At 46.1% G+C, this 27,610-nt stretch overlaps 10 protein-coding genes across 10 annotated transcripts; 6 read left to right on the plus strand and 4 right to left on the minus strand.

Moving 5' to 3' along the window:
* Positions 1-416: 416 nt before the first annotated feature.
* On the minus strand, positions 417-1,311 carry N7479_003076 (DUF3425 domain-containing protein; the record flags this gene model as incomplete). The annotated part of the gene is made up of 2 exons (XM_057250773.1): positions 417-1,129; positions 1,176-1,311. 2 exons carry the CDS (start codon positions 1,309-1,311, stop codon positions 417-419), a joined length of 849 nt encoding a protein of 282 aa, XP_057110098.1.
* A 581-nt stretch (positions 1,312-1,892) lies between these two features.
* N7479_003077 (glycoside hydrolase family 43 protein) lies at positions 1,893-3,619 on the minus strand (the record flags this gene model as incomplete). The annotated part of the gene is made up of 4 exons (XM_057250774.1): positions 1,893-2,425; positions 2,475-2,648; positions 2,697-3,153; positions 3,218-3,619. The coding sequence occupies 4 exons, from the start codon at positions 3,617-3,619 to the stop codon at positions 1,893-1,895; spliced, it is 1,566 nt and encodes a 521-aa protein (XP_057110099.1).
* A 668-nt stretch (positions 3,620-4,287) lies between these two features.
* On the plus strand, positions 4,288-5,842 carry N7479_003078 (Major facilitator superfamily domain general substrate transporter; the record flags this gene model as incomplete). The annotated part of the gene is made up of 5 exons (XM_057250775.1): positions 4,288-4,500; positions 4,569-4,583; positions 4,636-5,037; positions 5,088-5,447; positions 5,495-5,842. 5 exons carry the CDS (start codon positions 4,288-4,290, stop codon positions 5,840-5,842), a joined length of 1,338 nt encoding a protein of 445 aa, XP_057110100.1.
* A 693-nt stretch (positions 5,843-6,535) lies between these two features.
* Positions 6,536-8,785, plus strand: N7479_003079 (Acyl-CoA oxidase; the record flags this gene model as incomplete). The annotated part of the gene is made up of 4 exons (XM_057250776.1): positions 6,536-6,901; positions 6,958-7,331; positions 7,383-8,049; positions 8,105-8,785. The coding sequence occupies 4 exons, from the start codon at positions 6,536-6,538 to the stop codon at positions 8,783-8,785; spliced, it is 2,088 nt and encodes a 695-aa protein (XP_057110101.1).
* A 444-nt stretch (positions 8,786-9,229) lies between these two features.
* Positions 9,230-9,445, plus strand: N7479_003080 (uncharacterized protein; the record flags this gene model as incomplete). Its single annotated transcript, XM_057250777.1, has 1 exon — positions 9,230-9,445. One exon carries the CDS (start codon positions 9,230-9,232, stop codon positions 9,443-9,445), a length of 216 nt encoding a protein of 71 aa, XP_057110102.1.
* Positions 9,446-11,235: 1,790 nt separating this feature from the next.
* N7479_003081 (sugar porter family MFS transporter) lies at positions 11,236-13,058 on the plus strand (the record flags this gene model as incomplete). Its single annotated transcript, XM_057250778.1, has 6 exons — positions 11,236-11,260; positions 11,315-11,366; positions 11,421-11,496; positions 11,549-12,262; positions 12,340-12,630; positions 12,681-13,058. 6 exons carry the CDS (start codon positions 11,236-11,238, stop codon positions 13,056-13,058), a joined length of 1,536 nt encoding a protein of 511 aa, XP_057110103.1.
* A 2,659-nt stretch (positions 13,059-15,717) lies between these two features.
* On the plus strand, positions 15,718-17,512 carry N7479_003082 (MDR family MFS transporter; the record flags this gene model as incomplete). The annotated part of the gene is made up of 4 exons (XM_057250779.1): positions 15,718-15,903; positions 15,958-16,337; positions 16,388-16,814; positions 16,865-17,512. 4 exons carry the CDS (start codon positions 15,718-15,720, stop codon positions 17,510-17,512), a joined length of 1,641 nt encoding a protein of 546 aa, XP_057110104.1.
* An 871-nt stretch (positions 17,513-18,383) lies between these two features.
* Positions 18,384-19,624, minus strand: N7479_003083 (uncharacterized protein; the record flags this gene model as incomplete). Its single annotated transcript, XM_057250780.1, is given in 6 exon segments — positions 18,384-18,565; positions 18,608-18,742; positions 18,755-19,046; positions 19,139-19,273; positions 19,293-19,352; positions 19,367-19,624. Coding segments are annotated over 6 exon segments (1,062 nt in total), but the record flags the coding sequence as incomplete, so codon positions are not given.
* A 1,878-nt stretch (positions 19,625-21,502) lies between these two features.
* Positions 21,503-22,702, minus strand: N7479_003084 (uncharacterized protein; the record flags this gene model as incomplete). The annotated part of the gene is made up of 1 exon (XM_057250781.1): positions 21,503-22,702. One exon carries the CDS (start codon positions 22,700-22,702, stop codon positions 21,503-21,505), a length of 1,200 nt encoding a protein of 399 aa, XP_057110106.1.
* Positions 22,703-23,459: 757 nt separating this feature from the next.
* Positions 23,460-26,294, plus strand: N7479_003085 (sulfatase domain protein; the record flags this gene model as incomplete). Its single annotated transcript, XM_057250782.1, has 2 exons — positions 23,460-23,779; positions 23,957-26,294. 2 exons carry the CDS (start codon positions 23,460-23,462, stop codon positions 26,292-26,294), a joined length of 2,658 nt encoding a protein of 885 aa, XP_057110107.1.
* Between the last annotated feature and the right edge of the window lie 1,316 nt (positions 26,295-27,610).

A 27,610-nucleotide genomic window follows, 5' to 3' on the forward strand; every position in this document is an offset into this window, starting at 1 on the left:
TGACGGCAGTATTGGTCGCCATAATTTGGGTACGAATTCCCAAAGAGGATGATAACAACATTTAACCTCAATAAAAGTTATTTCTAGGCGACGAGTCTCACGTGTTGAAACTGTCGGAAAGAGACCTGTGCGGTGAATGAAGTTGACCATGTAGCGGGTGGCCTACGGGTTCGACATAATCTTGTCCCAATCCATCCCCTTGATTCCGACCCAGTACGTTTATTTCTTTGTATCAAGTACGAAGTGATAGCTTCGCCGGGTTTCATTGGCCATGTGCATCGAGATGAAGCTCACCTAGGCTGTCAATAACCTGTATTAGCGCCTGGTTTGATCAATGCAATTAGCTTTATCCTTATTATTGGAGTGATTAGCAGATCGCTAAAAGCCATATATTCCCAGGTTCTAGCTATGTTAATTCAAATGTAGCGGAATATTAGCTTCTCTCCTCGACGAGCACGCCAACTATTTGTTGCGTTCATCAATTCAGGGCATCCTCGAACAACCCATTGCCATTTCTTCAGGAACGGCTCAGTCACTTCCCAATTCTGTACATTCCAAGGGTCTCCCCAAACTAGCAGCCCTGCATCCATCGTTGACTCCCCCCAAAAACCCATGATATCATGACACAGCTGCTCATCATCCCAGTCATCTCCGGCTTCAATGAGATTGTCGCGCATCTTGGGTAAAGGAAAGAAGTCGAGCCATGGGTGATGAGGTATCGATTTCTGAACTCGAGTGGGCTGCATGTTGGCCGGAATGAGGCTGTTATCATCTGCGGTAGAGGACTTGTGTGGTAAAGCTGTATTGAACGGTGAAATAGCGTCGTTGTCCATCCAGTACTCTGACCAACCAATTAATCGCAAGTTTTGAGCGAACGCTCGAAAGACATTAATTTTCGTCAATGTCATAAGATGATCGGCGGTCGGGTTCCCCTGTGCGTAACTTTCATACGCTGACTTGGCGAATCTGTCCAGAAAATTTTGTAGAAATTCGGGGCTGCGACAGAGGTTGACTTTCAGCTTGTCATGGGAAGAGCTGCTTTGCAATTGGGCGGTAGAGGTTGAACGAGGGGGTGGTACTAGGCTCTTAGGGTGGATATCTTTGCTTGACGACAGTCGCTTCCGCTTTCCTAGCAAATATTAGCTCAAGAACAGACTGCAGCGGACCCAACGTACGGTAGGCCCTCTGGTTTATCCGGTTCTGTCGCCGACGGCGTTCGGTCGGGTCACTCAATCCAGACCAGTTATCCGTCACTTGCTCGGCGTCATCGGAGACGGAGGTTAGATGGTCAATTTTCAAGGTTTCAGTCATTCTGGCTATCAGGACTAGGGTGTGGCGCTTTGCTTAACTAGTAGGTGACAACAGTGTTGAAGATGAAGCCACGCCACCCCATGGCAGTTGAGGAACCAAAATTCTCTACCAATCGGATTGCTTGGCGATCGGGGCTGATCACGGAGTTAAGAGATCACGTTCCGTATGGTCACAACAGTGGATCCACATGCATATACAACGTACTTTATACTTTTTACAGGTTTATATCGACGTTTTTGGTAATTGAAATCTTTCCAAATATACATAGTGAAGAGGGGAATGCTCTTGGCTATATGCTCTCAGGCATACGGGTCAATCCCGCACTCGTAAGTCCACGTCGTACCGACCGAGGCATACAAAGGGAACTGGGACTAACGTCCAGGAAGCGAGATCAGAGAGGTGTAGGAGTATATGTCTTCAATCTGTAACTATGTGCTACTTGTAATCTCGCCTGTCCTCTCTTGCTTACATGATAAAACCCACAAAAGAAGGAAAGGCTAGGTAGGTAGGGCGAATGAGTAGTGGAGGACCATGTTCCCCACTACAATAGCTAATGACACCATCATAAGAACATCATTGACTTATCTAAACTCTGCGTACGCAAAATCAGCTGGGGCTAAACATCGCTGGCGCTCTCCAAATGCATATAGCCCCAGCATCATGCCAGTGAAGTTGGCCCCAACTGGAGGAGCTGCCGTAGCAGCACTGTTAGAAACTGACCCAATCCAGTGGACCTCAGATTCTGTGCCTTCGCAATACCCAAATTGATATTCCGTGCCACAGTCAACTGTGAGAGTGACAGCAGTGTTTGTATCCAATCTATGTTCCACAATGTCGCCCTCCGATGGTCGAAAACGAATAAACCGGCCCTTGCTATCTTTCCTAATACCGATGCTGCTATATGTAAAATAGTTCAACCAGACCACAGTACCAGCCTCGGTTTCATCTACCGTCGGCTCAAAGGAAAGCTTTGTTTCCCACCTACAGAGGTGGTGGGTTTGCTTGCGGAGGAACATGGTTGGACTGGCCGGCACTGACAGATTATATGGTCCGCCGTGGAGACGAAGGTAATTGGGGCGCTCAGTCAGCGAGTAGTCGTTCACGAAGGGTGTGTCTATTTTGTGGTCAGATCGACTCAAGTGGGTTCGTTCTTCAGGGCTCACTTTTTCGGTACCAGCCGACTTGCATTTGTGGCTCCGAAAATTCATCTCTCCAGGAGACCGGAATATCAAATTGATAAAGACCAGGTCCATTGGAATTGAGACTGATTTTCTGCCCTCCGTTGATCACAGGCCAGTCGTCTTTCCATTCCAAAGGAACCAGAAATGTCTCTCGACCTAGGAAGGTTAATATGATAACCAACCAATACGTTCGAGACACCCTACCTAGCACTGATTCTTGCCACATATCTCCTTGTCTTGAAGGACGAACGCCGAGGACAACTGCCCACCATTGCCCTTTGGTATCCTCGACCAGATCGGCATGTCCTGTGTTTTGCACTTCGTCCTCAACGCCATTGCGCCAGAGAGGGTTATTTGGCCCAAGTTCCCACGGTCCAAATGGACCAACCTCACTGCGGTTCACCCATTCGCTATGGCCACTTTCAGTGCCACCTTCTGCTGTAAACAGGTACCAATAACGGCCGCGTTTGAAAATATGCGATCCCTCAGCAACACCAGAAGAAGATTCCCGGATCAATTTAGGCGCAGATGTCGAATGCCCGGTGGCCAGATCAACAGTGCATACATGAATCGCAAAGTCTTTTAGATTAGCACCAATAGTTGGCTGAGTCTTTCTGTAGGTCGAGGATAAATATACGGTTCCATCGACATCCCAAAAAAGCTATAGTATTCAACCGTCATTCTTGTTTTCCATGCAGGTGGTGATGCCGTTGGTTAAAACTTACATCTTGGTCAAAACCGACTTGGTCGAAATAGATTGGATCAGACCATGTTTTCTCATTCCATATATCGGTCGTTCTGACGTAAAATCCCTGTGGCCAAACTCGGTCATCCTGTTGAGGACGATAACGCTGAAAGCTTGCAGCCATGATATAGTAAACCCCCGCGTGATGACGAATTGTGGTTGCCCATACTCCACCTCCTGGTTCTGGTGTATGGATTTGGAGCTGGCTGGGCCGTGTCAATGCATGACCGATCAATTTCCATTGAATCAAATCCTGGCTGTGGTAAATGGGGACTCCAGGGAAGTATTCAAAGGTAGAGGTGACCAAGAAAAAGTCTTTGCCGACACGAATAATAGATGGGTCAGGGTTGAACCCCGGAATGATGGGATTAGAGTAACTCATTGTGCTTAAAAAATGCAGAATTGACGGCACCATTGGGTTGGCTTATATGCAAATGAATATATTCCGATTGGTGGAAAAACAAAGCCCGTAGAATCCAAAATGTGGCGCGAGTTCGTATTACAGGAGGGGAAGATCTTTTCAATGGAGTGTTAATGGGTAAAATGTGACATACTTTATAGAATTGATGGAATGGTTCAGCGATCCAGTGCTTTTCTCTTCGTGGAGATATCAAATCCAATTGTATACAAGTTATCTAAGCGAATTCACTCGAGATCTCAAGCGACAATGGACATTACAAGTCGATCAAAAATCGAATGCTCAGATCTCTGATCACGAAGTGCTTTTGACACCAGAAGTACAGCTTCACAATAATTTTTGATACAACGCATATACCAAAGTAGTATCTCTGCGAAAGCCTTGTTAGCACGTAGGTATAACAAGCACAAAAAGTGTCTGGACAAAAGAACTGAGAATGAAGTCTGATAACCCATCCAGAGTCAACAAATCTCATACCCGAAGTTCTGCCGAAGTAATGTGGGGGACGTCACTATCCCCTCATCCCAATCTGATGATGCGGGTTGACCCACCGCGCCAAGGAAATTGGGCTGTCATTGCTGTTTATTGTTCATATCTGCAAACAAAAGTCACATAGAACTCAACCACACGCTATGCAAACTACCTGTGTAGCTCAAAAATCGCTCGATGAGAGTCCTGTCGCTCTTCAGGCTTCACCTCGTGCCCAGTCAGATATACGTCCGTCTTTGAATCCTCCTGCAGGCTTGTTGTTAGAAAAATGGAACCAGCCTCGTGTCAACATTCATAGGACCTTTGCCACGTTCTGGTCATTCCTAGTCATGGGTGCTAATGATGCAGCCTATGGCGTAAGTCATCTTCCAAACGGAGCACCGTGTGATTCCAATGCTGCGAGATATCCGCTGACTGTTCACAGGCCGTAATTCCATATGTAAGATGAAACCCTCTAAAACTGACGACAATCCATCTCATCTGCCATACAGCTAGAATCATACTACCACCTATCATACACGATTGTGTCTCTCGTTTTCTTGTCGCCTCTGGTAGGCTATACAGTCGCTGCTTTTCTCAATCACCGCATCCACTATACGCTAGGTCAACGCGGTGTGGCCATTATCGGGCCAGCGTGTCACCTCATTGCCTATGTTATCAACTGCATTCATCTACCGTACCCGGTGTTAGTGGTCGCATTTGTTTTTGCGGGGTTGGGAAATGGCCTAGAGGATGCAGCATGGAATGCATGGATTGGTAACATGGCCAATGCAAATGAGGTGTTGGGAGTGCTGCATGGGATATATGGAGCTGGTGCAGTGATGAGTCCGTTGGTTGCAACATCGATGATTGCCAAGGGCGGTCTGCCATGGTATTACTTTTATTATGTCATGGTGAGTGCTGAGAGTTCCTCGCAGATCTTTGGCCCCGAATTAATTGTCAGATCGGATGTGCGGTTATCGAATTGCTGCTTTGTAGCGTATGCTTCTGGAAATCAACCGGAGCCAATTTCCGCGCATCCAATGTACCATCGGCGGATGAGAACAAAAAAAGTGGTTTGAAAGATGCATTTTTTAAGCGTCCAGCTGCCCGAGTGACCTGGCTCTGCGCATTGTTCTTGCTGGGATACGTCGGAGTGGAGGTGGCGCTGGGAGGGTGGATTGTTACTTTTATGATCCGAGTCCGACAAGGTAGTGCTTTTGCTAGCGGTATGACGGCTACTGGGTTCTGGTTGGGGATCACGGTTGGACGGGTAGTCTTGGGGTTTGTGACGCCCCGAGTGGGCGAGAAAGTTGCAATTTCGGTGAGCATCACGCTGGTTTGCGACAGAATGAGACTGATTTCCACTAGACATACATTGTTCTCTCTATGGCATTTGGTTTGGTCCTATGGCTTGTGCCCGAGTTCTATGCGTCGGCCATGGCAGTGTCTCTGCAAGGCTTCTTTCTCGGCCCCCTTTTCCCGGGTGCAGTTGTGATGGTTACCAAGCTTCTTCCTCGGCACCTACATGTCGCCTCGATAGGGTTTGTCGCTGCTTTTGGGGGTAGCGGGGCCGCAATTCTCCCTTTTGCGGTCGGTGTGCTTGCACAAGCCAGGGGCGTGAAAGTGCTGCAGCCATTTATCATTGCGCTGTCTGGTGTCATTCTCATCACGTGGCTGGGATTGCCGCGGGTGTCTAAGGTCAGGCACAATGAATAGATGAATAAAAACTCACATGTTGACATGTGACAATGATTCGGGACCTTTGGGTTATCAGATCGGGACTTTTTGCCTCTGCAATGTTGTGCTTCCGTTTCACGTGACTCGTCCGATCGAAACATCGTATGACCGGGGTATAGTTTGAAACAAGCTTGGAAGTTAGCATAGTAAAGTGTTCAATGTGGCAGAACACATTCAAACCGAGGTCATTCTTCAGAATCCTTACAACGGGGTACTCCGTATTCGGTAATCCCATCCCTCCTAGGACCCGACTATCGGCCTCAGCTGATTTCGGACCTGTTTAACCCCGTGGAAGCAAACCGGAGCGTGTACGGAGTACATATTCTCTCCCCACTTCCCCATATCAAAATCAAAATCAGGTAGAATGTGCGGGGAGATTTCTGAATTAATAAATTAATAAAATCGTGTTACTGCATACGTAGTCAAAGGGTTCTAGGGTCTAACAGACATAAAAACAGTCGACTCGGGAAAGCTTGGAAGTTCCCCCGGGCCCGCCTGAGTGGCCCCGGGGAATCACGTTTTCCTTAGTCAGCTCTTTTAAGCCGAGGCTCTTTCCCAATTGAGACCCTCGGCGGTTTCAACCTCTTTCTCTCTGGGATTCATAACCCCATCTTTCCCCTTCTTTTTCTTTCCTCTATCCCATATATCCTACATACCCCCTTCTTGTTCACAATGCCAACACCTCCTCCCGATTGGGTTAAGGCCCTGAAGCCATCAGGCCCGCAAGGATCGGAGCTCCTACAACAGGAGCGAGCTCAATCGAATGTCAACGTCGAAAGATTATCCGAGTTTTTGCATACAAAGAAAACCTTAGAGCGACGAGCATCGATCCTAGCTCTCTTGCAGCCGGAAAATGTATTTGATAAGTCCCAAAATCATACTTTGGGCCGCGTAGAGCGGCTCCAGCGGTCGCTGGGCAAGGCCAAGCGCCTCCAACAACTCGCGGAAGAGCACAAATGGTCAATGGGAGATCTCCAGGCAGCCAATGATTTGATCGGTGAACCTACTCCGTATGGTTTACACGCCAGCATGTTCCTAGTAAGTAAATTGGATGCGCCTCAAGAAGCCAACTAACCACTTTGATCATTATCCAGGTGACTCTCCGGGAACAAGGCACGCCCGAGCAGCACAAGCTGTTCCTTGAACGCGCAGAAAAATACGAGATTATCGGTTGCTATGCGCAAACAGAATTGGGCCACGGATCGAACGTGCGCGGTTTGGAAACTACTGCCACCTGGAACTCCAACGATAAGACATTCACCATCAACTCACCAACTTTAACTGCCTCGAAGTGGTGGATTGGATCTCTCGGCCGCACGGCCAATCATGCGGTGGTCATGGCCCAGTTGTTCATTGATGGCAAGAACTACGGTCCGCATCCATTCGTTGTGCAGATTCGTGACCTCGAAACCCACCAGCCATTGGATAATGTATATGTGGGCGATATTGGCCCCAAATTTGGCTACAAGTAAGTCTGTTCTCATTCCTTGGATGACACGGGGACTAATCACCATTTTAGCACTATGGATAATGGTTTCCTGCTGTTCAATAACGTCAAGGTACCCCATGTCAGCATGCTAGCCCGCTTCTGTCAGATCGACAGAGAGACGAACCTCTATGCCAAGCCTGCTATGCCATCTCTTGTCTTTGGTACTATGACCTGGGTGCGATCCAATATTGTTCTGGATGCGGGCGGTGTTCTGGCTCGCGGTGTCACTATTGCGACTCGGTACTGTGCGGTTCGGAGGCAGTTCCAGGATCGCGATGCGGATCCACACGCGGGCGAGACCCAAGTACTGAACTATAAGATGGTGCAGGTGCGCTTGTTGCCGTTATTGGCATCTATGTACGCCCTTCATTTCACCGGTCGCGGTATGATGCGTCTATATGATGAGAATCAAACCCGCATGAAGGCAGCCAGTTCGCCCGACCAGGAGTCGCGAGGTGCTGGACCTGAGCAGCTCCGCGCCGGTGCGAACCTCCTGGCGGACCTGCATGCCACCTCCTGTGGTCTCAAGGCTCTGGCCAGTACCATTGCTGGTGAGGGCTTGGAGGTTTGTCGTCGCGCATGTGGTGGTCATGGATACAGCAGCTACAGCGGCATTGGACCAGCCTACGCGGACTATTTGCCCACGCTTACATGGGAAGGTGATAACTATATGTTAACCCAGCAGGTTGCACGTTATGTATGTCACAGTTCTGTCTTCCATTCTAATCACTTGTGGCTGACAGTATCAACAGCTTCTTAAATCTGCCCGCGCTGCCCTAGCTGGTAAACCGGCTGGCAATGACACTAGCCAGATTTTCCAGACATACCTTGACCGACGCGACAAGGGAGCTTCGTTCGATGTGCTCGATGAAGACAAGGACATTGTGGCTGCCTTTGCATGGCGCACAGCCCATCTGACTTTCGAGGCTCTGAAGCATCGTGATGCTGAGCAGCGCTCCTGGAACAGCCTTTTGGTTGACTTCTGGCGCTTGTCTACGGCTCATTCTCAGTACTTGATGGTGAAAAACTTCTACGAGGCGGTTTCCTCTCCCCAGCTCTCAGCGGCCTTGGATCCGGAGACTAAGGCCCTTATGCACCAATTATTCCGACTATTCTCGCTGCACACTCTTGAGCGCGAAGCGTCTGAGTTCTTCTCTTCGGGTGCCGTTACTGTGCGACAGATCGCTCTAGCTCGCACCACTGCGGTGCTAAAACTGCTCGATGAAATCCGCCCGCATGCTGTCCGATTGGTTGACGCTTGGGCAATTCCGGACTGGCATCTGGACAGCAGCTTGGGCCGCTATGATGGCAAGGTGTACGAGGATCTGTTCCGTCGGGCAAGCGAGGAGAACCCTGTTAACGACTTGGTATTTGATCCTTACCCATGGAATTCCGCATTGCTCAAGAATGAACCGACCAAGAGCAAACTGTAAAAATTTTGTTTTGCGATATACATGCTTTTCTGATGTATTTCTTACGCCTTTTTGATTTGAAGTATAGACCATAGAGAGATGAGCTATATACCTAGATCCCATAGAATGGCCAATGGTTGTGTTCTAAAAAAAATTCGAAATCAGACATTCCCTTAAAGAACAATATTTACACTTCATTTGGATAGTCGAACGGCCCAGATCGGGTGCTTGGTCTTGGCCATGTTGAAGAGCCCATTAATGAGATTTTACATCCCAACTACTCTAATCCCTTGGCGTCAACAAGAAACTATTTCCCGAGGTCACTCTGTCCACTGGCTAGTGAAATCTTCTCAGAACAATGTACTCGCCTTCTAGTTGAGACAGATCTGTAACCACTTACTTGGCGATGACGTACGATGATAGTCGTATTGATGTTAAAGGATAAAGCCCGGGTGGGCTTCCTTAATGGAAAGCCGGCCCACCCCCTCCCCCCAACCGCCCTCCTACTCCGCCACAATAGAGAAGATCAACCACGGAATAGCCAGTGTTAGGACTGGGCAAGTGCGCAAAAATGGCTTCTATGATACTCTCATTATTCATACAGTCATCAACGACTTGAATGCCTGCGCTATGGATAAGAACCACGGTGTTGAAGTACCTGCTCCCCATATTGGTTACTAATGTATCGCTGTGGTCTTTGATCAGTTCTGCTTCAGTTATAGGCATCACTTGCGTAACTTTTGTTGAAGGCTAGGTAAGTCGTATCTAGGTCTGCGTGATGGAAATCAGAATTTCACAAGACAGAGGGAGGTGTCATCAGAAAAAGCCTAGCATTGAAGTGCAACCATTAGACCGTCTATATAAACAGCCCAATTGTGCCTCAAATCTCCTGCAACATGTACGAGGGGAGGTAGGCTGGCGAGGCTCATATGTAAATAAAAATTTTGCCGTGGGTGTCACGATACGGATACGGTGAGTTAGTATGGATGTATACATATTTCTGTCCACAGAGACACGAGTAGATGTGACGTGTGCTTCCGCGTTCTGCTAGAAGCATAATATATTAGCCTAGCTATTTCGGACATTAGTCTAAAAGATACTCTGTTAGTACGGTGTAATAGTGTGGTTAAAAATATATATAGACAGCGAACTCTGGTTTCGGTTCCAAATACAAAGCATATATACATAGGTCAGGCCCCTGTTGCCGTATTAGAGACACTGCTGGAAGTTCGAATGAATGGTAATAACTTCAAAGCAGTTAAATAGAGCTGATAAGAAAAAGAAAAGGAAAATAGCCAGTGGTTAACCCAGGTGAAGCACCGAGAAGGCAATAGTTCGATGCAGCTCTATGAATGTAATTTACCCGACCTTTGCCACCAATGTGCGTGCTACTATGTACATAAAATGAGCTTATTTGGCTCTTTGATTCAGTTCAAAGTACTTCATATTCCTAAAGCTCATAATATTTTGATCCGGCTTGTCCGTCGCACCGCTGTCTCGCGGGTAGCGGCATATTCAGCAAGTCGATGCAATAGGCACTTGCACGATGCTAGTAAGGAAAATATGTTCATAGGTTAAAAGAATCCCAGACTTACTGAGCATGTTGAAAATAAGTTGAAATAAATGGGCCAACAAAATGACACGCTTTTGAACCCGATGGGGAGAACTCTGTGCTCACCATGTTGATATGACTTAACATATATTGTAGAAGAAGCTGTAGAACAACAAAGGCCTTAAGCAAACAGAAATATCAGAAGTTAATTTCCAACGCTGATTGAAGCTGATTCTGATGAAATCCATAACATTCTCCACTTCTTCCTCTTTTCTACGCTATTTGTTCTTTTGTTTCTCAACCATCAGACATACAGTTTCAGGGATATATCTTGGCTTGGAACTCACAGATAGGCTAGACCTCATCTCTATCGGTCGCAAAGCCAACCCCTAATTTTCTACCCGTCTATCTGGGGGCATGACGTCGGTATGTCGATCCGTTGCGAGAAACTGACCGAGCTCGCCTTTGCAACATTGTGGAAAAGAAGGTAGAATCATAACCGGCAAAAGTGAAACCGTCTCACAATGGTATCATACAATCATCCGTGTCGAAGAATGGACTGGGGAGTCATCTGTAAGCTACGGTAATACCGCGGATAAATAGTATCTCGGTTAATAAAGGGCACACCGAATGCCCCGACTGGTTTTTCGGCGAACTTCAGGCCCGCCAATGACGCCGTACTCACCCCAGATTTTTGTGCCTTGGGTTTCCCCTCGCTACTCCACAATTCATTCCCGTTGATCTTTCCTGCTCCGAGGTTAACCTCCGGGTCCCGGAATCGTACCATGCAGCGTCGCATAGGCCGAGTCAACATGCCGAATCGTGCATTGACCTGTCGATCTGCCACTACTTCACTTATAAAACGCCTTGCCGCAAGCCCAAGGCTTCGACTGACAACCCTCATAGTCCAACCGCAATCATGTATACTATAACAAATATTTATGGTATTTCTTGTCCTGGCTGTTGCGATGTAGGCATGCGATACTAACATTACACAGTACTTGCCGCTTTTGGTACCATTGGAGGCGGTCTTTTCGGCTTCGATATTAGGTGTGTATATTCCTATCACGAGTTTCATAGTACGGAGACTAATATAAGCTATAGCTCGATGAGCGCCTGGATTGGTGTTGATACATACACAGATTACTTTGGCTCGCCAGACTCTAACCTCCAAGGCGGAGTACGTGATCTGAGTCTCCAAGTTCGCCTCAGGTGCTGACATTACACAATAGATTACAGCATCGATGTCTGCTGGTTCCTTCGCTGGTTCGATTGCTGCCGGTTGGTTAGCGGATATTCTCGGGCGTCGCTATGCGTTGATGATTGCCTCTCTGGTTTGGATCGTTGGTGCGATGATTCAATGCAGTGCACAAAATGTGACGCATTTGGTCGCTGGTCGTGTTATCAGTGGACTTGCAGTTGGTGTTACCTCCTCACAAACATGCGTCTACTTATCCGAGCTGGCGCCTGCTCGTATCCGTGGTCGCGTAGTGGGCATTCAACAATGGGCAATCGAATGGGGTATTTTGATCATGTACTTGATCGCATATGGCTGTGTCGTTGGTGTATCTGGACCAGCCGCTTTTCGGATTTGCTGGGGTGTGCAGGCCATTCCAGGCCTCATCCTGTTCATCGCTTTATTTTTCTTCCCCGAGTCCCCTCGCTGGCTTGCCTCGCAAGAGCGTTGGGAAGAAGCATTGGATACATTAGCAATCATTCACGCCAAAGGTGATCGCCATGACCCGGTTGTACAGGTAGAATTCGAAGAAGTCCAAGAGGCTGTGCGTGTGGCGCATGAATCTCAAGGTGTCACGTTCCTAGCATTATTTGGACCTCGTGTTTGGAAGCGCACGATGTGCGGAATGAGCGTTCAAATGTGGCAACAGCTTCTGGGCGGTAATGTTGCTATGTATTATGTGGTTTACATTTTTGAAATGGCTGGCATGGTGCGTTTCTCTCAGAAGCCAAAGAAAAAGAAAAAGAAAAAACAGAACTTGAGCACTTTTGCTAACATCAAATACAGACTGGTAACACTACACTTTGGTCCTCTGCTATTCAGTACGTCATCTTCTTGGTGACTACAGGCGTTATGCTTCCCTTCATCGATCGCGTTGGACGAAGAAAATTACTTCTTCTCGGAGCTGTCATCTGCATGGTTTTGCATTTCATAATTGCTGGCGTAATGGCCAGCAAAGGCAAGGCAGTTCCAAATGTCAATGGCAATGCCAATTTGACATGGGAGATCAAGGGCAGCGCAGGAATGACAGTCATCGCCTTTTCATACATTTTCACCGGCATCTACGGCTTAACGTGGGTATGTGATATTTATTATACTTATACCTGACCGCATCTAATATTTTATAGGCTCCGACTGCATGGATTTATGCCGCTGAAGTTTTCCCACTCAAGTACAGAGCGAAGGGCGTCGGCTTGTCGGCGGCCACCAACTGGATTTTCAATTTTGCTCTGGCGTACTTTGTGGCACCAGCCTTCCACAATATTCAGTGGAAAACTTATATCATTTTCGGGGTATTTTGCACTGTCATGACTTTCCACGTGTTCTTCACATATCCTGAGACTGTGGGCAGGTCTCTCGAAGAGATCGACCTAGTCTTTGAGACGGATATTAAGCCATGGCGCACTCACGAGATGGGAGATGTGTTTAGAGAAGAGATTGAACGCCGCGAGAAGGTTAGTGTCAAGATAGAGACTAGTGGTGCAACTCATGAAGAGGTGGTTTGAATCAACGCTGGATGATGGTTCCTTAACCAACCCAGCAACACATGGGCGGCCACCAATATATCATATTAGGAATAAATTAACAGAAGCATTTGATAATCCTATCATTATATTCCATAGTACAAGTATCATCCAAAGCACAAAATAGTTTAGTTTAGAGATGGCGCACCCGTTCTCATTCGATGAAATCTATAACAGTGGGTATCTTAAGGACAGGACTCGAGATGGCAAGAAAATGTATTATCAAATGGAGGAATAACGGGAGAAACATATCATTCAATGAAACTGTAATGTTGCAAAAATATTATGTGGCCAAAGTGATCAAGAATCATGGAAGAAAGAAAAATACAGTGCAACAAGGGATATCAGAGTATTAGACTTCGACAAATTTGCCAAATAGCTGTAAAGAAATACAGTAGTATCTATTATAATAGGTGATCTCGACTAAAAAAAAGGAATCATCCCGAGCCCATCTCTTCTCACTAGTGTGTTCTCCTTGTATCGTTCTACATGTTCAGTGTAGCTCTAGTGGTGAGCTATACTCTCCTTGAGTAGGAAGCTTGCACGACAGATAGCATCATCCTCGGCATCATCGAGAGTACGCAAGAGTTCACCATTAGGACCATAAATATAGGTCTCAGTATAAGCGAGCATCTAATATACTAGTAGTTTTGCGGATTATACAGTCCATCTCTTCCAGTAAGCACATGGTAGGCTTATAGAAGAAAAGAATAGGGACACGATAGCAGCATTGCCAAGTCGAGTCAGTAAAAACCCTAGTGGTAGGTGACAAATGACTTAGATCACATCGAAACCAACGCAGAACTTGTGGTCAATGCTTTCAAAAGCAACTAGAGTAATCATACCATGAAATTCCAAATCCAATTGGAAAAAATAGACAATGCGTTAGCGGGGGCACGAATCTTCAGTGGAATAGTCTTGGCTAGATCCAACCATTTCATCGTAAGCCGTCCGATGATAAAAAAAAAGGTGTAAAACACAAACAAAAAATACTGTTTGGGCCACACCTACCTTGCTTGACATCTATAGGAATACGTTTTTAGCTTGAGGAAATTCTGTCAGCGACGGAAATCACCGCCATGCAGATCGACATTCCGAAAGCTCCGAGAAGCATGAGTATTCAACGGTGAACGCTACCGATACTACGGTCACGAATAGGACGGAAAGTAATCTAAACAGGAGGCCCAAGGATATACCCAGAGGTGAGCTCCAGTGTCCAATTAGTAGTAAGAATATAGCCAGAAGAAGAATAAATTTCAGTGCACATCGCCTCCAGTGCATTCCTCGGAATAATATTCGTTGATGGATGAAGATTCCTAAAAGATCTGCTGGCACCAGAAACTGTTACTTAGGCTCCCCTTCTATCTACCCCTTCAAAATGGGGCTTGAGATACTTGTTATTGCGGATTCCCCTTGTATATATTTGTCAAGGGCAATCTTCTGTTCCCTTAGCACCCAAATCAGATCAGATCAGAATCCTTCAAATCCATAAACATCAATTAGTGTAATTTAAAGAGTGCTGTCGTGGCCTTGTGGCTACCTAAGTTTTCTGTGCCTGCAACAACCAATTTGCAGTTCATAAATATGAATCTCGTACTAAATAGTAGCGCAGTCATAATAATTCTTGGAATACACGATGATAAAACTTTGCTTAACTACATCCACGGCTAAACGTCTTTGGCGAAATATAAGCCTTCCTAGTCACAGACCCCTAAAATAAAGTAGGGCATTATCCGATGACGCATCTCAGGCCCATTAAATGTACCATGAATTTTGAAAGCATATACGATCTTTGTCTTGACAACAAAGAGAAACACGATGCTTTGTGCGAATCAGTCGGTTATACGGAGTACAGGGGTGACACATTGATTTTGATCGGTATGTTCGTAAAAACTTAGGCTAGAAAAGCTACACACTTGTGATCAAATCAACGGTAACAGCAATTTCTTTAAAAAAAAGCGAAAAACAAAGTTGTGGGTGTAGTGTAGGAATGAATGATCATTTACGGAGTACAAGGACTGAATCTCGATACCTTCCACTTTGGGTCGCCGACGACCCTCTTGCTCGAAAGTTCACGAGGATATTCGAAGTTTGTTAGGTTTCCAAGCCATTTATTGCAAATAGTTTGAATTGCCTGGCTATAATAGGCCCTGTGTTTAGTGAGGTTACAGTCTCGCTGGAATGCAGGGTCCCGAGATTCATCATGTCGGAAGAGTGATCGACTTCGAGTAACGAACAACGTCGAATGATAAAGCCTTTACCATTAAATCAATTACTCAACTAGAAAATTCTTATTTTCTTTGTATCAAGACTGATATCCCTTGAGCAACGCATGGATACTGCTTAGGTCTAGCAAGCATCTTGCCAGGGAAAAAGTACGGCATACCAATCGACCCAGCAAGAATGTCACCAGATGAAAGTAAAAGCCCCGGCCATAAATCGAGATAAAAGCCCCTTGCATAATTTATCGGGTTACATCCGGCTGTAGTAATGTACATAGGTACATAGATGTCCTACAAAGAAAGTACGGTATATCCACCATTAGATTTAATGTGCCTACTTCAAACACCCTTGAGATCTCCCCGCAGATGATTCGATCAAACAGTTTTAACAACAACTGGAGGATTTAACTTGCAGTTTAATGGCAGGCAGTTCAAGCATGAGGAGTTCCCACGCTCAAGTTTACACAAATCGAGATGACATCCCATTGAAAGAGCTTGGAACTGAAGAGAGTGACGATGATGAAGAAAAGCAAGTCTATCCACCAAGCTCAAAGCTTGCTCCGATTTTGATAGGACTTTGCTTTCAATCCTTTTGTATTGCTTTGGTAAGCTTCAAGTTATTATAACTATTTCATGAGCTAATCTAGACGACTTACCAGGACAACACAATCTTGTCAACTGCTATTCCCAAGATCACTGAACAATTTAACTCACTAGGCGATATATCTTGGTATGCCAGTGCTTATCTTTTGACCACATGTGCCGTCACCCTACCATTTGGCAAGATATACACATATTATTCGACAAAGTGGACATATATGATTGCTCTCGGCGTGTTTGAGGTTGGGTCTCTGATATGTGCACTTACACCTACATCGAAGGGATTAATTTTTGGGCGAGCAATTGCCGGCATCGGATCTGGGGGATTGTCGCCGGGTGCTCTACTCGTGCTCGCGAATAGTGTGCCCCTGCACCGGCGTGCCCTCTATTTCGGAATTGTCGGTAGCACTAGTGGGATTGCGACAATCACAGGACCGCTGTGAGTCTTGTTATTTCATCAGCATAGAATGGCGGCTGACTTAACCACAGGCTCGGGGGTATCTTAACGGATCATGTTAGTTGGAGATGGTGCTTTTGGATAAATCTACCTTTTGGTGTCCTCACTGGCCTTGTGATTTTACTTTTCTTCAAGGATTCCACATCGCCGAAACCAAAAATAAGTCGCCTTGGGCAGTTAAAACGAATGGACCCTCTCGGTGTGCTTGCATTTATCCCCGCAGTCGTCTCCCTTCTATTGTGCTTGCAATGGGGCGGTACGAGATACAGCTGGAACAATTCTCGAATAATTGCTCTATTTGTTCTGTTCGGCGTATTCGGCTTTGTATGGTGCATTATCCAGGTCTGGAAGCAGGATGATGCTACAGTACCGCCTCGTTTACTCAAGAATCGAAATGTGCTTGGGGCAGTGATTCACGCTACTTTCCTAGGCGGTTCATTTTTTGTCTTTGGGTACTATGTGGGTTCTGAATTTAATCCTCTCAACTTCGTTGCTAACGGGTTTCCAAGCTCCCTATCTGGTTTCAAGCTGCCAAGGAAGATTCTGCATCAGAATCTGGAATCAACAATCTTCCGATGGTGGTGGCTATGATTGTATTCTCTGCTCTAGGAGGACTACTTGTGAATATCATTGGATATTATACGCCGCTCATGTTCGCTGGAAGTGCATTTCTCACGATTGGCTCTGGGCTGTGTACAACCTTCAAGGTGGACAGCGGACATCCACAGTGGATTGGATACCAAGTCGTTCTTGGAATTGGAGCAGGGCTTGGCTTTCAGCAATGTATCAACGCACTTCAGACTGTGCTACCATTACGGGATATACCGATCGGAATTGCTATCATCACATTTGCACAGAGCCTCAGCGGCGCAATGTTTATTTCGATTGCCCAAACTGTTTTTGAGAACCGCCTTGTCGTCAGCATAACGGCCAATGCTCCCAGCGTCAGCCCAGAGGCTTTAATAAAAGCCGGGGCCGCAAATCTATCCCGACGAGTGCCCAAAGATATTCTTCCCTCCGTTCTATACGCTTATAACATTGCCATCATCCAGACATTCTACGTGTCTGTTGCTGGCGCATTATTATCGTTTATTGGTGCTGGACTTGTTCAATGGAAGTCCATGAAAAGACGACAGAAATATGACGGCGCTGGTTGATCCAGTGAATAGCGGGAATTGGCAGCTTTTTTATTGATTGACATTCTGTCTTTTCGGGTTGTTCCTGAATACTTTCCGTCGGGGTACCACCTGTAAACAAGGCAGTGCCAATCGCCAGGAAAGCGAATACGTATGACATGTGACATGAATTCCAGCTCTGATCTCAATCTAAGACCCAATACGGAGTACAGCCGGTTGAGATGCGTTGGCTATGATAGTTAATACAGGCAAATCAAGCCCCAATGAAAGTAAAAATCAAACTTTACATATGAGACATCAGAATAATATAAAAAACCCAGGGATGGAAGGCTCCTCGCCTCAACCCAAAATATGTGATCAAAAGAATAGAAAGAACGGAGAAGTACATCATCTTGGCAGCTGAATGCAGCTAGTTGCGACTGGGGGTCAACTTTCAAATTACCTAACGGCATGTGTTGAGAAACTATTTCTACTGGTACACAGTATGCAGTACTATGGAGTGTACTATTGTCTTTGAGAAACTATTCTCGTCTGTAGGTTGGAGTTGTAACACTTCCCCGCCCAAGACAGGAGATTGCGGACAACACGAAGATACTGAAATGGCCATTCTATGGACGGTGTATCATCTAGATCAATAATATGAGCCATTCGGGTATTCTAGTCGAGAGCATTGGCATCTGGCAATAGCTATGAACAGTCCGGGGAACAACGGACTGCCATGGGCTCCTTTCTGTTTTTGCGAATATGGAAAAACAGAACAAACATCAGTAAATCATCTCATTTTTTTCTTATCTTTTTTCATTTCTTCTAGCCTAGAGAATGCAGCAAGTCTCTGGGAGCTCGGAAGCCTTTTTAGTACCAGCACCACGGCTGCCGCCAGTAAATCAGTCTCCTAAGGGAATTGTGGATGTTCTTTCCAAGCCCTGACTCGGATGCGGTGGCTATCCAGGGTAGAGACTAGCCAGGTAGCACGGCTCATCCATGGCACATCCGCAAAATCAGACTGGTATTCAGAAAGAACTGCCTCTATTCTAGCCAACTGGACCAGATTATCTGATGTTGCCCAAGCAACAACTAAGCATAGAGGAATATAACCTGCCCCAACCGGTCAGTAACGAGATGCCAGCTCAGCTTGGATTGTAATATCATCAAAGAGGAGTACAGCTTCACCCACTAAGGAAGCGTTCCAGGTATCAAAATTTTGAAGGAGACTGTTCATCAGCACAGCCAGCGTCGAGAGAATGGCATGAGCTGCTTAAATACGAGAATGTCTCACAGCTTCGGAGGATGAGATGAGCACAAGAATGGTCTCTGGACATTTATCAAGATGTGGCCTTATTTGCTGGCCATCAAGTCTCAGCTGTATGTATGTCTTTGCAATTTTGGCATGTTGCAGCTCAGGACTTTTGACAAATTGAGGAAACATAGCGAGATGTTGTAGCTCAATGGTTGATTGCAGCTGATTGTTGGCCCGCAAGGCAGATAAACCAGGTTTGAAGGATGAGATCAGTTCCCAAAATTCCGAATCCATCTTGATTCGGCGGTCGAAAATGCCCTCTAGTATTTATTCAAATCACTGCTTGTATAAGTAATTTCTCGTGACATCGTCCGAAGTTGTTGTTGAGAGCAATCAGAATCTAGACATACTATAGGAACACAAAGCGTGGTGACCATCGCCATTTCAGAGGTGCCTTTCCACTCATTCAATGCAGCAGCCCTGAGGATATGGGCTATAGCTTCACTGTGATTAGTCAGCGAATTATCATGTTTTCCTAGCCAGCTCTTACGGCAATTAATTAACGATCAACTCCTGTTTTATGGAATTCGCGTTTGGGGGGTTGAAAAGCTCGATCAGATCGGGCTAAGTGGAATGACCTGGCAGATGGTAGTCAAATAAACAGCACACAGTGTGTTAGGAGTGCGGGCCTCGACTGGATTGTTCAAGCATTCTCTCAGGTCCCGCAGCGATTTTCCATATCGGACGAGTACATTTGGTGGGTAAATGCCCGTGTGAAGAAATGGGTAAGCGGTTGATAAAGCTCTCACGGCTGAATCTAGGACGGTGCTGTTGCCCAATCGTCGTGGAATATCCTGGAGAAAATGTCCATAGTAGGCCACAGCATATAGGATATACTATGATGCATCTGAAGAAGAACAAGGTGAGCAGGCCCTTCCGGAATGGAACAATATTCGGAGTTTTCTACCAAGCCTCACATCCACCCTATAAGTATTGCTACTACGGAGTAGAAGTAGATTTTTCTTTCCTGTCAATTGAAGAATTTTAAATGATTGTGACAGGCACAAATATTTGCAATCGGAATCTGCTAACAAGTTCCAGTGCGAGCTGGGAGCCAAGCTGCATCCATACACTATGTCTGAATTCGTTATCAATGAGGGATTTGGAGATATAATTACAGAATATCAAGGTGATTAGATGCAGATGAATAACTAGGTAATGTGGAACATTATTGTAGCCAATCAAATGGGCTTGGGCGGGTGAATACAGGCCAGGAGTCACATGGATCTGCTCTCTGACACGAGAAGATGGCCCTTACCCATCTATCTGGCTTACGGAAATGAGACTTCGCAAAGCACAGTCTACTCGTATGCAGCGATGATAGCGGAGATCCCACTATTCTGAGAGCGCCAAGAACTTTTTGAAGAGTGAGATTTGTCGAGGTTTTGCTGGTCTAGAACTGACAAGGAGAGAAGAGATTTGTTCTTTATCAACAAACAGAAGCTAGCTAAACAGCTAGTCCAAGTCTGACCCATCTATCAGATGGTCTGTCTCAAAAGGAACGAATCATGTTTGCTTTCTTCAATATGAGACACCCACCACCCTAGCTTCAAATTTGCTTGACTGGGTTTGCTCTTCTCCCAATATCATTTCGTTTCGTTCATTTGCGAGATGAGATAATTCATGTTAGCTTATAGCTTTAAGAAATGACAGAAAATAGCCTATTGTTCCATATAAACGCATATATGAATAAATACATAGGATATATAACTACATATGTAGAAAGGATCCTTCACATCAATACGAGGAATGGATTTCGCAAATCACGAAATTGATTCAATCGCTAGCCAGTCTACTGGATAAATCTGGAGTTGTTTTTGCCTTGAATGTCGTATCTTGTTATTAAAGCAGCGTAAAGTTCTAGTTTTATCCGACTTGGATATAAAATCCTGTGGATGTCTTCCTCGGTTGGTACCATTCCTGTTCCTAGTACGGAGTAGTGGCGAGCGATATCACTCTATCCGATTCGTCCCCCGTAACAGGGTACGCGGCGAACTGGGTACGAGTACGAGTACGATGTACAACGTAGAGAGAAAGGGTGTTGATTGTACACCCTTAAAATATCTCTCTTTTCAGGGCGTGGCGATATTTTTTGGTTATTTTATGTTAATGCATTTAAAAGCCCAAAGAGATGAATTCCCCGTGTTAAATGGGTTTATCTGGGGGAACCGAGGCTTGAGGCTGTAAAAGCACAGACCCCACAGAATCTGGGGGGCCACGCAAGCAGTGAGACAGCCTATTGGGAATTGACAACAAATCCCTATCATGCACTTTTTGGAAGTGAATTTTGGTGGAAATTTCACTTGCGCCACGCTGACTAGGGCTGACCAGGCGGAAGAAATCTAGTGTCTAAATCCGGAGTAGCGTATTTTAAATGTGACTTGGCTAAAATGGAGCCTTGGACCCTTTAGAGGATTTCAGTAAAGACGGCCTCAGGGCATATCTGGTTGTCTATGGGTACATATGTATTGTAGCACAAAAATAAAAAGTAAGACGCCTTTCCCGAGGTCGGCAAACCCTATCCTAACGAGAAGTAAAAAAAAAAAAGGAAGAGAAATCAAGAGATGATCGGAATATTGCAGTTCATGGTGCATGAAAAGGCGAACTTGTGTCATAGCTTGGATGTTCATTATATCTCAAGATTTCTAAGTATATTGGAGCCCATCAGGGCAAAATGCTGTACAACTCAACTTATCCTCCCCCTCAAACCCATTCTATGTCTTTGGTTTGGGCCAGCCATCGATGTCTCCGAACCATCGCGACCGATAGATTTCATTCCCTTTCATGATCTGGTGACGTACACCATCGACCACAAGACTAGTATAATTCCCTCGGAATAACTTCCATAATGACTGAGTGTATATGAAGCTTCCATCAGGGGCGAGACTGAAACCCTTGAGGTCGGATTGCGGCAACTCCACATATTGTCCCTGGCGGTTGGTCCCGTGACGATCGTTGGTGGTGACCTCGAAACCGGGCATATATTTTTCTACGACTTCGTCGTATTCAGCGGTAAACTTCATTTGATCGATATCAAAAGCGTGGAGACCGATATCGTTGGAAACGAGGAATACTCGTTCGTTGGGGACGGGGACGAGATCATGGGGGCCGGCCCACCAGCTGTATCCATTTCCCCATTCAGCGTCGATGTCATAATATTCAGGGAATCGGAATCGATAAGCTTCATCGACGCTAAGTAGACCCGTCTCGGCATCGAAGGGGTATCCCTGAATGACACCGTATGCGGGAACGGGATCTGAGCCATCGGCGGCGGCATCGGTTCCGGTCGCCCACAGCATCTGGCCCTGCTCATCCCAGATCATGGCATGGATGGCACGGAGACCTTCGATCTTTTGTAATACCGGAGGTTCATCAACGAGGGGGAGAGCCTCACTCATATTGTAGACCAAAATACCATCCCAGGGTCGTTGTCCAGTGGTTCCGACGGCGAGACGATCCCCGGGTAAGGGCTCGATGGTATGGGCATTATGTAAAACATCATTGGCTCTGTTGAGGGCGAAGGTGATTTTTTTATCGGTGGAAGGATGATCGGGAGTGTGGTTGACGACGATAACCAGAGCACTGTAGACGGCAGCAACACTTTTCCCACCTCGCATCCACTTCATATCGGTCGCATCGTTGAAATGGCTATATAAACCACTCTTAATTAAAGGAGGTAAGGGTTGAGTGACATCTTCTCGCTGCCAACTCCATTTGACGACACTGTTCCGATCATGAATTTTCAATACGGGAGGGACAGCATAATGACCAGTGATGATTTCTTGCCAGGGCCCCTGTGCAGGAATAGTTATATCATTTTCTGCCTTGAGTCTTGGTTGAGGTTGGATGAGAGGGACTTGAAAGGCCAGTGGCTCAAAAAGGAGTGAAAGCCAACCGAATAAGCTCCCTAACATGATGTGATATAATATCAAGGGACCTCGGGAAGAGAATGGGAGAAACTTGGTGGGTAAAAATGGATAAGGGAGACCTGATTATTATTATTTTTTTTTTCTATTTTTTTCTATTTTTAATCTATTTTCTCTGTTTAAAATACATACCATACATAATAATATCTAATAATAAATCTCTTTTAGGTCAAATTTACTACCTACTGTACTATATTAATTCCCGGATTAGCGGGGGCATTGGGCTTTTCTTGGCTTGGGGGCTTAGAGGGCTTGGGCGGGCGCTTGAGGGGCTTGAGGGGCTTGAGGGGCTTGAGGGGCATTTGGATCCATTTACTCCGTAGAGGAATCCCTTAGGATTTAGACCATTTAGACCATTTGGGGGGGATTTGGGGGATGGGGAGAATGGCAATTTTAGGGTCACACTCACAATTACCCTATTAAGAGATATATAAGGTACATAGTTAAGAACAAATAATATATGTATATATGTATAGTATATATAATGTATCTTTTCAAACAGTGATTAAATCCAATCAAATTCATTCAAAATCAAACATATCATACATATTATGATAAATGTACAAAGTACTACAAAGTACTAAAAGTACTAAATAGTAAAAATATAACCACAGTCATCATATCTCCACTAAATCCCACCTGGCCATTTCTTGGCCTTCGCAAAGACCCTTCCTCTCTTTCTTACTTCTTCTTCTTCTTCTCTCTTTTAAATGGGGGTTGTATATACATTTTTTATACATATATCATGAAAGTCGTTCACGCTGTTCATGCTTATTTAAGCCACGGCATCCGGCGTGCTCGTCAATCTCCTGCGGAGACTTGGGATGCCGTCTGGGACTTTGCTCGTCGTTATTTTTTCACTTTGGCCTTCTTTTCTTTATTCACTGCCAAATTATTGCATCTTTATGCTCATTTATACTCTCTACCTCTTCCCCGATTCTTTCTATGGGGTCTTACCTTCTTTTTTCAAGATGTGATGATTCTATTGTTGTTTCGTATTCTCGTTCAGAAGGTCGCGTGGCGACCGGGAGCTGCCTTGCTTGCAATCTTAGTGATCCCGTCTAGGTAAGTGTCCACGTGCCCCCTTTTTTTTCCAACTTCATTTTGGTCTTTTTGATGGTCCTTTTTTTTGGAAATGGATTTAGAGATTGAAATCGAATGCAATGCAATGAAGAAAAACAAATATTAAAAAAAAAAAAAAAAAAAAAAAAAAAAAAAACAAATATGCTGATGATCATGCAGTTTAATTGTCTCTTTCATGGCTTCCGCCAATATGTCATTCTATGTGTTCACCGGTGCCGAGATCCACTGGCGCCAAGCCAAATCCTTCAATGGTGATGCTGCCGCCATCCACACCCTCCTCTCCGGATTAACTGGCTTTTTGGTTGTCGAAGGAATCCTCCTCACAATCTCTTTGTTCGCTGCCCATTCCATTCATGCACTCTCGGGAGGAATTCTTCATGTCTGGGCCTGGCCCATTCGCTGGTTGTTTGCTCGCGTGCGACCGCACGTGGAGCCTCTGGTCCAGCGATGCTGGCGATCCAAATCCAAATCTCCAGCGACCGATCTTCCCGATCCTCGAATCTACGAACAGATCAACATGGATGACAACGATGATATCAGTGATACCGAAGAGGGAGACCATCTGTTGAATGCCGCTCAACTACCCAACCTACCCAACCGCCTCCCGGAGTCCAAGCGAGTCACGGATGGCGTTCCCCAACGGGCCCTAATCCTAGGATTATTTAGTCTCTTCCTCTTCCTCCGGTTTCTGCGACCGTGGGATCCGATATATATGTACATGTCTACCACCTTGCCCTTGACTACGGTTATTGAAGGCGCCGAGCGTCACTCCCCTGTCGATACCACTGGCACCCCGGGAAATTTACATTATTTGGATGGCGCAACTGCATTGCGCCCCGCTCCCCGTTGGAGCTGGATGTCAAAGGAACCCATCGCTGGTTTCGAGGACTGGGATCAATCCGATCCCCTAGTCCTTCACTACGACCCGAAAGAGGACCCGTTGCACATCTCCAACCTCGACAGGCCGGTGCTGAAGGAGATTCACAATGCATTGGCTAGTGGCGATGTCAAGATCAAACATGTCGTTTTCTTGAAGCTCGAGAGTGCGCGTGCCGATATCTTCCCCCTACAAAAAGACAGCTTTATGTACAAACGCATCGCCGAATCATGGAAGGACAAGAAGATTCCCCCAAATGTTGTAGACCGTCTTGCAAACCTCACTCGGACTGCCGAGTTTTTGACCAACTTCCCCACCGGATTTGAGCACGACGATGCCCGTTTCGGCCGCAAAGCCTATGGTGGCATCAGCGCCAGGGATGCCATCACGACTGCCACATACACTCTCAAGAGTTTGACAGGAAGTTTCTGTGGCGTGACGCCACTGGTCGCCGATTTCAATCGCGAATTCGACCACCATATCTACCAGCCATGTCTGCCCCAGGTCTTTGATATGCTCAGCCAGCAACCGGATATTACCAGCGAGTCGGACGACTTCACCAAGTGGCCGTGGCATTCCACCTTTATGATGTCTGTCACCGAAATGTACGACAACCAGAACAAACTGACCCCTCAGTTGGGATTCCGTGACAAACAGACCAAGGAGACCATCATCAAGCCTGAAGCCAAGTATTATCCCGTCAAAAGTGCAGAGGTGAACTACTATGGCTATCCGGAAACCGAGCTTCGGGAGTACATCCGTGATGCCATCGATGATGCGGAACGTGATCACCAACGTCTCTTCCTCACCCATCTCACGAGTACCACTCATCATCCGTGGGGAATTCCGAACGAGGCCTTTGAGGAGATGATGGGCTCAAAATCCGGTTCTAACAACGATATGAATCGATTCCTGAACTCGGTCGGTTATGTGGATGATTGGATCTCGAACCTCATCGATATCCTGGAGGAGAAGGGAGTTGTTAATGAGACCTTGTTCGTCATGGCTGGAGATCACGGCCTTTCCCTCCCCAACGATGGCGGTATCACTCCCTATGATAACCCCCATGTGGGCAGTTTCAAGGTCCCTATCGTGATTGCACACCCTCAACTCCCACCCGTCCAGATCGACACCCCAGTCATCAGCAGCCAGATCGTCCCTACCATCATCGACTTGTTGATCGAGTCGGCTTCCCTCAGCCAGGACAGCACACGGTCCGCCCGCGATATTCGCTCGTTGTACGAAGGTCAATCCCTGATCCGACCGCAGGTCGTCGAGCAGGACGGACGCGAAGCCTGGCATTTCACAGTCATGAACACCGGTGGTTCATGGCTATCTGTTCGGTCCGCCGCCCGGCCGGAGTTCCGCCTGGTGATTCCGCTAGTCAACGACGTAGAATGGCGTTTTTCCGATGTGTCCAAGGACCCGAACGAGCTGAGCCCGATCTCGCGTTTTAGCCTTGCCGATCTAGCGGCCGCCATCGAGAAGGAATATGATGAAAAAACCCTCGAGTGGCTATTCAACGCCTCCTATGTCGCCAACTGGTGGGTCTTAGAGAACTGGGACCGGTGGAGATTCTCCCCAAAGGCCGAAGAAGAGGCTAAAGAACACAAAACCTAAGCATTCTCATATGAGCCGACTTGAGTGCGAATCTTTATTTACATTTCCATCCATCTTAATACTTGCATGCCTCATCTACCGAGCGTCTGCTTGGGATGGGCACTCCGGGTTTGCGATAATGCCATCATGGCGGGACCGGCCAGTATTGGTGATCAGGTCCCGAGCATGGGAGTCGGGAGCGTGCCGAGCACAGCTTCTCCGGATCTATCGATGAAGCCGTTTGCTGGTCATTTGGTTCGGCGTCAATCTCGGGAATGAGACACAGTGTGTCCCAGAACGTGAGCTCCCGACACATAAGTCTGGCATGTCGTCCGGAGTAGAAGCGATTCTTCTTCCTGTACTTGTTTATATATCCATCCTATCTATTGCGAACACCTGTACTTATCATCACTGGATGTCTCTTTTTTTTGTTGTATATCGCACATATCCTCCTCGGTTCTCTCGCGTTAACAATCTTTTTCAATCGCATAGATGTGGACTTCTTTAAGCATGAACAGGCTGCGGTAAAGTGACTACATATGTAAATTAATCGGTCATTAGATGGGTTTCTTTCGGCTTATATTAACTTTCAAGGCGTTCGAGCGATCTACAATGTACTAGTAGTGGATGGTACCTGCCCGAGTACTACGTACCGGTTTGCTGTTTGCGGGATGAATATGTGATGTATTCGTATAGCCCCCACTTCTCTACAATATAAAATTTACAACTTCCCTTCAGTCTTGTAAGTTAGAATCCACTTGAATTAAAAATTCCCTATCAAATCACATGGCTAGTTAAAGCCAAGTACCTGAGGATCGAGCTGGAAAAAAGAAAAGATAGAAGTGTCGAATTCTACCCTCCGGATTTATGACGCCGCCAAAATGGGGAACGGTATCACGCTCAAACCGGCTCCTGACATCATGTGATTACTTATAGGTACTGTGCATATATGCTCTATACAAATTCTACGAGTTGCTGATATGTGAATGACCTTAGAAATCTACTCCCTGGTTATGCATAGAAACACTGCGGAGGATCCCGATTCGGCATTCTGATATTCTCGGAAGTGAAGGAGAATCCTTGTCTTTTCCTAACTACATCTATTCTTCCTACATACATGTAGGTCACCTTCAGTTTATCGATTTACCTCATACTTGTTATACATATTAAACAGTAGAAAATAAATGGACAGGCATAATCTTGCATTCACTGGAGATTATAGAGCCCATCCTTTTGTTCAGAGTCGTATCCTCCGAGAATGAAAGCCGCTAGCCACGATAGAAGTTCTGAATTATGGTACGCAGTTGCGAAGTGGAGAGAATGAACATTAAAGATCG

Source organism: Penicillium vulpinum (assembly GCF_028829585.1).
Source record: "Penicillium vulpinum strain IBT 29486 chromosome Unknown utg000002l_segment0_segment0, whole genome shotgun sequence".
Lineage (NCBI taxonomy): Eukaryota > Fungi > Ascomycota > Eurotiomycetes > Eurotiales > Aspergillaceae > Penicillium > Penicillium vulpinum.